Here is a 12358-nt window from a genome sequence, read left to right as displayed (position 1 = left end):
ACGGACGCGCACACACACACACACGTGCACATTAAAAATACAGTACATTACAAATTAAAGTCCTGCACTGAAAATGTTACTTAAGTGAAAGTATCATCAGGAACATGTACTTAAAGTATTAAAATACTTTAATTTATTTTTTCATAAACATAGTAAACATATGATCTGGTCCTGGTAACCGCGGACGACTCACGTTGGCACAGCGGGTAGTTAAAGTAGCCCGGTGCACACAGGTCACACTGGTAGCCTTGGAAACCACTCCGGCACATGCCGTGGCCCGTCACCAAATCACATGACCCGTCCAGACAGCCGGGACCTGAACACTGACAGCCTGCACGCACACACGCACACACACACAGAAACACACACACAATAACACTTGTATTTAATTGTGTTTAAAAAATGTGTGATTACGAGCTTCACTGATTGAAGGAAAGCTGTAAATATATTGATTAGTCAGTGATATATATCACAGCTTAGTGGAATGCTGTTTGTTCAGGAGTGTGTGTTTGTGTGTGTGTGTGTGTGTGTGTGTGTGAAACTGCTCCTGGATGGTAAACTAAGACAGGATAAATAAACAAGCTGATAAGTGAAGTGTCTGGAATTCCTGCTCTGTTTGTGTATTAGTATTATCTGTGTGTGTGTGTGTGTGTGTGTGTGTGTGTGTATGTGTGTTTGTTGTAACCAGCTGTGAACGTGTTGCAGGATAAAAACTCTGCTGATTTAAACATACTCTTCAATAAAAGCTCACTGATTTTGATTAGATAGCTTTAAGAGCCGAAGATCATCCCAAATCCTTCTAATCCTTTATTTAGCTAAGGCTTATGCAATATAAAGTTATTAAAGTAAATATTTTTACTGCAGCGACACGCGACTTTTGGTCTTCCTGTCCCAAAATCCTCCTAATTAACACATCCTGTTTTCTTCTTGTATACTGCCATTTGTACTTATTAGAACTCAATACTATTTGCATTTTACAGTTATATTAAGATAAATACGACTACCCAGCAGAGGCTGGGGTTCCGGCTTTGTACAGTCTTTATTCCTGTATATTAAATGCTATAAGAATTTCTGACATTACAACTTATATACATTATAAGGGGAAATGAATTTGTACTTGTTCTATGTTGTTTTTTAAATTGTATGTAAACCACTTGTGTCATACTGAAGGGCTGCGGGACAAAATCCGTCCCCTTGCAGATTTAGATCCGGCACCTTGATAAATATAGGTTCCCCATAGATTTTGGCCCGCCTGGTTGTGGGTCAGACCAAAAAACAGGGGAACGTGTATTTTAGAAGAAGAATTTGGCAAGTTTGTTGACTTTGAAACTCAGAAATCCCCCCAGAAAAAACAGATAGTTTTCATATTCAGACTGAGAAACAGGTTGTTTCTTTTTGCATGGTTTTCTAAACTTGATGATGGCTAAGGAACGTTTTAGTGGCTTTTATAAGGCTGTATGTTTGAGGTCTGCAGAAGCCACAGAAAAGTCAGACAAAGCAACAAACAAGATGAAAAAAGCAACCAAAATGTAAAAAAGTGACATGCAGTAATACAGTCAAAGATATTTGACTTATTCAATAAGTCTACATGTCTAGCCCTTGGTGTGATTCCCATAGTCCAGCGTGGCCCTTAGTGAAGCTGAATTTGACCAACCTCCATTAAAGACTTCACAAAGAGAGACAGTGGGCAGAGTAATCAATATTAAAAATGATGAAGTGTCTGTCATTGTATCCGTCTCCCACCCTGACAGTTGAGTCCGAAGAAACCTGGAGCGCAGGTGTCACAGTGGTCACCAGTGAACCCTGGTTTACAGACGCAGTTCTGAGTCCGGGGATCTGGCCTGCATGAGTTATCCACAGTCCCGGCCGCGCTGCACTCACAGTCTGCACACACACACAAACACAAACACACACACACACACACACACACACAAACACCAAGTACAAACATCTGTCATTAAAGTTACTTTACTTTTGATAAGAGAGAACAGGTGGTTCAATAAAGCAATGCAACAGAAATTTCTATGATGAGGGACTGAATTGTATTTACACAGCAGGCTGATACAAGCGGAGCACCCTGACATGCTTCTCTGATATCCGACCTAACAGCTGAGCAGCTTAGAGAAGAACATGGGAAAGCACACAGATACAACATGAGAGCATGAGTTCCTTTCCTCATTCCTTTCTAGGCTAAGTTAACCTGCTTTAGGCCCGGCTGATTGATCTACAAGAATCATGGGCAACCGGCACGGGGACTTCAGACAGTTATATGGTCATGTGTGTGTGTGTGTGTGTGTGTGTGTGTGTGTGTGTGTGTGTGTGTATACAATGTATACAGAACGGTATACAATGCAGATACATCAAGTCATAAAAAGTTTCACAAATATTTGTATTTGGTTGTTAAGAGAGATAACGGACTAGTTAGCAGTCAGCGCAGCTGTATGTCCCTTTATATTCTCTCTATAACTCTCTATAGCGTCCCATTTACCAGGCTGGATTAAGCAAAATAAAGTCTTTGTAGTCCAGCGTTTGTAAAATGGATAACGCTCTCATGTAGCTGGGGAAAAAAATACTTTTTATGATAAAGCGGAATGTCCTTTTAGATCACATAGAATCAAGAGTGAGGGCTCCCAGAGTTCTGCTTTGGCTTTAGGTATCAGACACCTAAACGTTTCATGCTTTTAAAAACCTTTTTTAATCATCTTTTTGTTTTTCAATTCAATTCAATTCAATTCAATTCAATTCAATTTTATTTATAGTATCAATTCATAACAACAGTTATCTCAAAACACTTTACAGATGGACCACACTCCAGAATTTACAAGGACCCAACAGTTCTAGTAGTCTCCTCCAGAGCAAGCAACAGTGTGACAGTGGCGAGGAAAAACTTCCTTTTAGGCAGAAACCTTGGTCAGACCCAGGCTCTTGGGAGGCAGTGTCTGACGGGTTGGTTGGGTTAAAATAAAGAGTTTTCAGCAGTTTTAAGCATTGCAGGTACGTATAAAGGTCCTGTACAGAGGTAGGTAGGTTTTATATGGGAATAAGTGAAAAGACAGAATTAGGCCCTGGCATTTCCAAAGACCTTTGACGGTCCTGCAGACACCCTGTTCATTTAGCACTAATACAAATAATTCATAAATAGCATTCACTCTAGGACACTAGAGCAGAAAAGAAAGATAGAATGTAGAGTCTTACTGATGATCTCTCCTGCCGGTTTAGCTTCGCCGTTGTTGTTGGAGGGATAGGTGGGGGTGGCTGATGGACGGAGAAGGGGGGGAGAGAGGGAGAGAGAGAGGGAGAGAGGGAGAGAGGGAGAAGGAGATTAGAAACCAGAGAAATAATTCAATAATTCAATTTTTCTTTTATTCAAATATTTCATATGCATATATATATGTTTATATATCTATTTTTTTCTCTCTATATATACAGTATATACTGTATATTTTTATTTATATTTGAATGTCTTGTTTTGGTAAGACTGGTTAAAGGACGATGCCTGTACCTGTAAGTGATACTAGTACCAACGGTAAAATGGTAAAATGTATCCTTTCTCTTCCCACTTCGTTTGACACCCAGGTTACTTTGTATTTATTTATTCTGTATTCATATAATACATGTGGGATTAAATCAAAAAGGATGGAAATGACTTGGTCCTGGGTTATTCCAGTGGACACCCAGCCCTACTCAGACAGTGTGTGTGAGGCGTTTGTGTGTCTGTGACTCACGGTAGCAGTCGGGGAAGTTCTCCAAGCCACTGGCACAGGATCTGCAGTCCTCTCCGGCGTAGATGGGTTTGCAGAAACAACGGCCGGTCAGATCCTCACAGGTACCGTCTGTAAACTCAGACTGACAGTCGCAGCCTGGAGGCATGAGGACATACAGCGTGATGATGGATATATATTATATTTGTATTTGTTATGTCCATTAGATGATGTCATTTGACGGAGAGCTGTCACTCACATGTAGAGCTGTAACAATTCCAAATGTTGCTGTACAATTAATTGTCTCAGAAATAATGGCAATTAACAATATAATTGTCTCTTTCAGTCAAATTTAAAAGTAATAATCCATCTAATAATTTCTTAAACAAATTAAAGTTTTGAATGAATTCCAGGATACATCTTTTAGTTTTATATCCCTGTCATAGGACACAGATAATATATTAACACAAATACACAGTCTATGAAGTAAACCACGCCTCTTTATTATTATAAAGACACCTTTTCATACACTACAGTATATGTCATATGCTATCAACGTGTTTAGTGCCAACAACCTAGCTTTAGCTTAACAGTCCGACTAATAATCACTTGTATAATTACATTATGGCATATCTAAAGACAATACGCCATTACATCAGCAGCCGGACGCCTTTAGACCTCTTTACCATGATTACCTAACAAAAGAAAAGACAGTCAGACAATTGGGTTATAACTGTTAGGGGCCTACTCACGTGAGCAGGCCAATGGGGAGTCAATGGCGTGATCAGGTGACCTGTAGTAGGTGGGGATACAGCGCTCACAGTTGGCTCCAGTGGTGTGATGCTGAAAATAAGTTATTTTTAGTGTTAGTTTTAATTGGTCAAACAGCCAGAGAGAATAGAAAAAAAGAAAGCACAAAGAGAAGTTTAAATGAAAAGGAGGATTTGTAGTCAGGTAATGTATAAACTGGGACTGTCCTCCTCTGAATATATTTTTACTCAAATGATTTAGTTGACTAATCGATTATTTGATTTAATCGACAGATTAGCATCACTTCGAACCTTGTGTTTGCCAGAGATGTATCCAGAACCCTTAGTGGACTTGGACCCAAAGGAGTGTTTGGTCGACTAATGGACTAGAAGAAGTTAGGGTTTTTAAAAACATTACAACTTCAAATCTTTCTTTTGGGATTTAAAAGTATTGAACAAGATTCAGTACTTGTCTTCAAGTCGTTCTGCAACATATTCCAAGCCGAGGGTAAAGAAAAAGGCTTATTTTTTTTTAAATAAATCATTATTCCTCATTTATAGGCCTACTGTAATATTGTGTCTGTCCATGTTGTTGCTATAGAAACAGTTCCTTAGATTAGAAACCTACGTTGCATTATTGACTATTTCCATCATTAACATTCTTCAGACCTGTATATTTGTGTTTTAAATGAAATATTAAAAAAAGGAAAATTGAAAATATAAACAGAAAATATTAAATAACAATCGGTCAGTTACATTCAGTAACAGTTACAGAGTTATTTTGTGGAATAAAAATGTATTTCATGGATTCCTCTCTGCCATTTTATACGAATAAAAATAGACTTGTCCTGCTATGCAACTATGTTGTTTTAACTGTTAATATAGCAATTATTATATAATATAATATAATATAGCAGTTTCTCTACATGTATTTCTATCTCTGTTTTTTGCACTTTTATGAATGTTTTGCACACTTCAAATGTATTTTTGATTTTGTACATCTACATTAATGGAAACAGGAAACATCCCTGCCTCTATCTCTGACACAAACACGATCTCTGAACAGCCCCAAAAACAGACCAATGAAGCTGCCTTCAAGTGCTGTCGGAAATGTCAAAATCTAAAAGTGATCTGACATAACACAGTGACTGTGAAATATAAAGTCTACTTGTGCATATTTGTACGGTTTAAAACCACAACAGGACGTCAAACAAATGGGCCGTTTCACGGACCCCCAACACAACCCCCCTGCCCATTCATTCGGATCACGTTTCTTGGTGTGAATGGCCACTCGAGGAGAGTGGTAGTTACCTGACAGTTGAGGCAGACTCCTCCACCTCGGTGGTGTCCGTGCACGTCCATGCTGCCTCTCTGCTGATCAACCTCCGGGTCGTAGTAGCAGTCAAAGGAATGGCGGTGGCAGTTACACGCTGAAACACACAAACACACACACACAGACAGCACTTTGAAATATCTAAAATATCACGCATCTTCTTACCTTTATTGTTGGTTTAACAAAATATACAATGAATCCAGTAAATCCAGACTGCAAGTTAGACTATCTGTCCAATCTGAGGACTATGGTTACCTGGTCCTCAGATCTCAGCTGGGTAAATCCACACCGCTAGCTATACTATCTGTCCCATCTGTTGACGACTAAAACTACTTCTGAACGTACAGATGTTCCACCAAAACAACTTCCTTCCTGAGACTATTTAGCAGAGGCACTGTGGCTGACAGAGCTGTGGAGGAGGGTCTGGACATGCAAAACTACATGAAAAAACAATACCATACTATATAACAAGGTCAGTTGGCATGTTTGGTTTAAAATTAGATTTTTTAAATTTTTAAATGTGGCAAAAAATCAAATATACAGGTCTGAAGAATGTTAATTCTGACATTCTTCACATGAAAAACATGGAAAGCACATAGCCAAGCATTTTAAGAGTTGAATGATGCAACTTGAACTAGGTGATATGGAGAAAATGAAATGTCACAACATTGTAAGACAATTGCCTCAACGTTGACATTGTGATGTTATTTTAGGGTTAACACATAATAAACAAAGTATCTTCCCAATTAGATTTAAGATAAATAGTCATCAATAATGTGGACATAATGAATACATAGGTAAAGGCTGAAAATCACTGTAATGGAGCCTTTAAAACCAGGAAATTAATGGTGGTGATTCCTTAAGCTATTATTCAATGTGTAAATAAATAAATCGTTTTTTTCACATAATAGGCCAATTTATCTTTTCTAATAAAATGTTTGTCATTTCAGTGTATCTTTTCAGCCATATTTTATTTTTTGAAAAAAGTAACTTCCGTTCATTCAAGTTCATAAAAAAGAAAAGGCATTGTATTCTTGTATGCATTTTATGTGTCTTACACTTGATAAATAAAAGTAATAAAAAACAAACCAAAAAACCCAATAAGAACATTAAAAAGTTAACAAATCTCAGCTTGTTATATAATAAAAAATATAAAAAAGTAAAAGTAACTTCCACTTTTATTTTTGAAACATAATTTGGCGACTGCCTCTGCACTAACTCTGAGAACCCCCCTTGGGGTCACGGAACCTTTGTTGAATGTCTCTGTCCTAAGTGTTAGAATAAAGAGAATCCCTCCCCACCCCCCACCCCCCGGGAAACATCCTCAGACATCACTCCGCCTCTGTGAAGCCACTTCAAATGCATCAGTTGTTTTGAATGCTGTGTCGTCTGACAGGTGTTCATTCAGCAGGGTGAACACACACACACACATACTTCTCAGGATCATATCTAGCTTGTCTCCAAACAAATCCAAAAAGAGAGAAGCTGTAATTAACACAACCACACTGGCTGAATCATATCCTGATATAGTTTGAAGTAGAAATAAGAAGGTGGGGAGATTTTATGAATCATAAACGGTTTATTTCATGTGTGATTACAGTCCGTGATCAAAGACTGGTGCAATTTCTTTTAGTTTCACAATGTTACACTTTTTGTAGTTTTTATTAGAATCTGTTCATCTAAAGAGTCATGTATGTATGACAATGAAATGTTTGATTTGAAGTTGTGCTGTCAAACGATTCAAATATTTAATCGCAATTAATCGCATTAACGTTGTAGTTAACTCGCAATTAATTTCCCATGTTGATCTATACTAAATATCCCTTGATTTCTTTTTATTCACTTTACAATTTTCACTTCTGTTACAAAGCACCACGGGAGAAGCTGTTATTGAAACCTGTTTGGGCATTTCCAAATAGTATATAGCAGGTGCTTGGAGGAAGCATTTGTCGGTCATATCCGCCATTGTTGTGCCCGCAGCTGCCTGTAGCTCTCTACCAAACACCGACTTCCTTTATTTATTCAATACAGAAACATTATTTATTGTGCTTATCTAATTGATTTCTACATAAATCAAAATAATACAATTATACAATAATGTACTTTATATAAATTCTAGTTTATGCCAATTTGAATCAAACTATTCAATAATAGATATGATTTGTGTGTATTGGGGGGTTTGGATGTAATGAGTTTTAGTATAGGTAACAATTGTAGTACTAACCATTATGGTTATGAAGGATGCGTAACATCTGGTAGGGTTTTGGTGTAACATTTTTTTAATTTGATAAGGCAATGTACAATACATAACTTTATGATCACAGTATGATTTAATGGGAAATGTGGGCAGGTGGGGGGGGGGGGTCTTCTCTGAGGTTTATTGAATGTTAGCTAGTTGATTGTTTATTGTGTGTGTATGATGTGTAGCCATTTTTGTTGTCTTGACTACTCAAGACAATTTTTTCCTATAGTACACAATAAAGACCTTATCTTATTTTATATAATAAAGAGGGCCAGAAGTATGGATAGATTATCTGCAAAGGATCTGTAGCGCCTGATAACCGATAAAGTTAATGAATTAAAAAGTGTTCTACTTTGGCTTAGCTCCAACACTGTGTCTGCCCCCCCAACACTACCTGACTCTCTGTTACTGTGGATTATGTTTAAAGTTTCTGATTTAGTCAGTGATTTAATAAAAATGAATTTAATTTTTTAAAGTTTTGCATTTTTCACTGTAAATGGCTACTGGTTATCGGTTTAATTTACTTCTAATAATTGGTATTGGTGTTGAAAGACACTATCGATCACTCAGAGCCCCCATTCGCCCTCACATTGCACATGTCCATATACAGTAGGAGGGTTAACTTCCATCCTCTAACCTAATCCAAGGTAAAGATGAGAAGTGCATGCCTAAAATGCACACCTGCAGGAAGTCCAGACCAAGGTTTCCTCTCCATACATAGTCAGTGAAAACCCGACAGAGCAATTTGTTCTTATCAAACCCCTCAGCACCTGAGACGTGCCTGCTGAATAAACCAGCGCTCCTTATCCTCCAGCTCTGATAGTGGCGAGTGTTTTTCTCAAACCTGAGGCACATTTGACTTTTTTTCCCTTTCTTGAAACCAAGGGGGAAAACTGTGATCTAAAGCTGGAGCTTTAAGGACAATCTAGTGCCGTGAGTCAGCCGAGTGATAAACTAAGCAGAGCAGAATCCTTCAGACACAGAGCTGCTCTTAGACACGTTTTATATTCTCTCTAAACCAGGGGTCTTTAACCGTTCTGTAACTGCCAAGGCCCACTTGACTTAGAGTGAGATGGAGCAGGGGCCCCCCACTACATATTAAGTTGCATATTAAACTGGGCCTACAATAACATGTAGGGCGGAATAGAGCTGTTATACATACCTTTATAGAACACAGAATACTTAGTTATGAAAATATTAATTGTTGGCATGATTTTATAAATCCTGTTTTAATGTTAAACATAAAGGTAGCACAGTGACTCCGTACTGTAGTGACTACCTTCCCTAGGACAGTAAACCTATCATCAATGTATTTTTTTTACAAATAGGCCGATTTATATTTGATTCGAATATATGTTGGATTCATGATAATTTTTGTAAAAACTTTTAAAAGTTTCACGAAGGAAGGGCAAAGCCTATTATTTCAGGTCTGTTTTACCAAGTTAGACAGTGTTTGGGGGTTTCTTTGCAGCTTTTGACTTCCTTATCTCTGTCTCATGTTTTAGATGTGTGTATGTTTTTTTTCTGTATTCAAATTTCTTTTTTTTTAAATGAACAGTAATTTAGTCCGCCCCCCTGCAGTAACTCTGAGGACTCCCTAGGGGCCCTGGACCCTCTGTTGAAGGTCTCTGCTCCAAACAGTTCCTTTCATCTGAAACATCATACTTCAGGTTTCTCTTCCCATATTCTAAAATTAAACCCCTCTTAATATTACCAAAAAGAAAAGATAATGTTGTTAGCATTTAACGTTAGCCCCCGTTGACACAGCTGCTGTGAGTCCAAGACCAGTGGTGTAGTCTCTGTGATACGCAGGTAGACCCACTAGCAAAGGTCAAGGGTTGTCCTACACCAACTTACAAAAGCGCAAGGATAATGTTATGTAACAACGATTGTTTTTTTGACAAAACTTTCACATTCTTGTTCATAAATCCCCCCCGCCCCCCCGGTCTGTGTTGCGAGTTTAGTATAGGAACAACAACACAGTTGCTTGGTGTTCATTCTATGCGCAAATAAAGTCATGTGAATCACTAAAGCACATGTAAACAAAAGTGAATTTCAACTTCACTCTTCCTGTGTTTTCGTAAGCCCTGATCTGATTGGGATAGTTGTCTATGATTTACTCCATCTGTACAGTACTGGTTCTATAATTAAACCAATCAGTGTGTGTGTGTGTGTGTGTGTGTGTGTGTGTGTGTGTGTGTGTGTGTGTGTTAGGTTTAGCTACATTTGTGGGGACCAAAAACTGGGAATACAGTATACTTATGGGGTCCTGACAGCTTTGTGGGGACAAAATGCTGGTCCCCACAACATTAAAGGGGTGTTTGAGGAATAAGACTTGGTTTTAGGATCAGGGTTAGAATTAAGTTATGGTTAGGGTAAGGGTAAGGGATAAGGTTAGACATTTAGGTTTGATGGTTAGGGTAAGGGTAAGGAATAAGGTTAGACATTTAGGTTTGATGGTTAAGGTTAGGGTAAGGGGCTAGGGAATGCATTATATCAATGACTGGTCCCCACAAAGATAGTGAGACACACTTGTGTATGTGTGTGTGTGTGTGTGTGTGGAGGATTGATTGTATTTGTGTTTACAGGACAAATGCCTTGTGTTCCTCACGCTGGTTAATATATATATATATACACAGTATATATATATATATATATATATATATATATATATATATATAAATATAAATCTTCCAGCTGCAGTAGTAGTTACTTGTGTAAAGCAAAGTGCAGAAACGCCTCAGCTCCCTCTCTCTGGAGTTGCCCTTGGTGTTCCCTTGGTGACCTGTTTGCCATTGTGTCCTTGTTAAATATCACTGCACATTTGATAACAGACGGCTCTCACATGTAAATATAAGGCGAGTTTTGATAAGCGCAGGCGGCAGCAGGACCCTGTCCCAGATTGGTTTAAGGCTTTTATCTGATTTATCTGAAGGAAATGCCTCTAAGTGGCCCATGTGCCATTAATCTTATGAATTTAAATAAACAGAATTCATACCAAATGACTTCCGACAAATCTTCTGTCCACAAGGAGGGAGTCCATTCTTTTAATGTTACAAATTACTGCAATATGAAGTTATCTTTATTTTTCTATAAAATACAACCTTCCTTACAAAAGGAGAGTAATTATCGTACAGACCGGACGTTTGTATGGGGGGGGGGGGTCACCAGAGATGGCTCTCCTTCCTTCTCTTCTTTGCCCTTGTCCTTTTCTTCCTTCTCCTCTTTACGCCCCAGCATCAATACAGTCTGAATTTAGTGGAGGAGGAAGATCTCTAAATGTGTCATGGGCCCGCTGCTGTTTGTTCCAGTCTTCCCTATTCCCTGTGTGTGTTTGTGTGTCTGCCTGTTTCGTCTGTCGTCCACTAGAGGTCACCACAGAGGATCCTGGTCCGGAAGCGTGACCACTCGTTGCCATCTGCCTTCCGCACAGCTGCAACCCATCTTCATCATCCCATCTCCACAGTACATAAACCCAGGCCGGCCACCTCTTCGGCGCCAGTTCGTTACTAAACCCTAAGTGTGTTTGTATCCCGCCGCCCGTGTATGCAGCTTCCTCAAGACCCGCTCTGTGTGACTCTCATCCATACCTCCACCACCTGTACCTCCTCTGTGTGTTTTGTTGGACCATTTTCTTTACCGTCATCGTCTGACCCTGTGTTGTTTCTGTGTCTGGGTCCTACCCACCCATTACAAAATGGCCACCGAGCAGGAAGTATGTTCCAAATATGTTGATCATATTCAGGATCATATTCAACCAGAAAAAAAAAGCTGTTTTATAAAGACACATGTGTGAAAGGTATGAAGACAGCTAAGAGCAGTGCTGCACCCCATGTGCCTGTTCAGCTCTGTTAAATTAAGGCCAACACTTAAGACACATTCCTCTGCAGGGATCAGTGGTTCAACACTGTGTGTATGTGTTTATGAGTGTGTGTGTGTGTGTGTGTGTGTGTCGTGCGTGTGCGTGTGCGTGTGTGTGTGTGTGTTTGTGTGTGTGTGTGTTTCCAAGCACGAGTTCTTTCACGTATGCTTGAGTGTGTGTGTGTGTGCGTGTGTGTGCGTTAGCATCACAGTATCAGGACTATGGTACTACTCACGTTCACACTCATTGGCGCTGTAGGTTGTGGCCGGTTTCCATGGTAACTGGTTGTATCCAGGGCAACAATGGCCACAAGATAAGCCACAGGTGTTGTGCTGACAGTCGCACTGTAACCTGTAAACAACAACAAGAACAGTATTAAGCAATGTTATTTTGGCATCTCCTTTGTATTGCTTTCACACACACACACACACACACACACACACACACACACACACACACACACACACACAC

The 12358-nt window shown here is 39.1% G+C and overlaps 1 protein-coding gene across 1 annotated transcript in view; it reads right to left on the bottom strand.

Moving 5' to 3' along the window:
- Positions 1-12358, bottom strand: part of lama5 (laminin, alpha 5) — an 84555-nt gene that overhangs the window by 54998 nt on the left and 17199 nt on the right. The window contains exons 6-12 of the mRNA XM_034877581.1: positions 12123-12238; positions 5762-5880; positions 4454-4544; positions 3726-3860; positions 3196-3255; positions 1744-1884; positions 194-331 (exon numbers count right to left, since the gene is read on the bottom strand). Coding sequence (XP_034733472.1) covers positions 194-331; positions 1744-1884; positions 3196-3255; positions 3726-3860; positions 4454-4544; positions 5762-5880; positions 12123-12238 — 800 coding nt within the window. The remainder of the gene's footprint in view (positions 1-193; positions 332-1743; positions 1885-3195; positions 3256-3725; positions 3861-4453; positions 4545-5761; positions 5881-12122; positions 12239-12358) is intronic.

This window comes from Etheostoma cragini, chromosome 7, assembly GCF_013103735.1.
Source record: "Etheostoma cragini isolate CJK2018 chromosome 7, CSU_Ecrag_1.0, whole genome shotgun sequence".
Taxonomy (NCBI): Eukaryota; Metazoa; Chordata; class Actinopteri; order Perciformes; family Percidae; genus Etheostoma; species Etheostoma cragini.
This window is presented reverse-complemented; position numbering and strand designations above follow the sequence as displayed.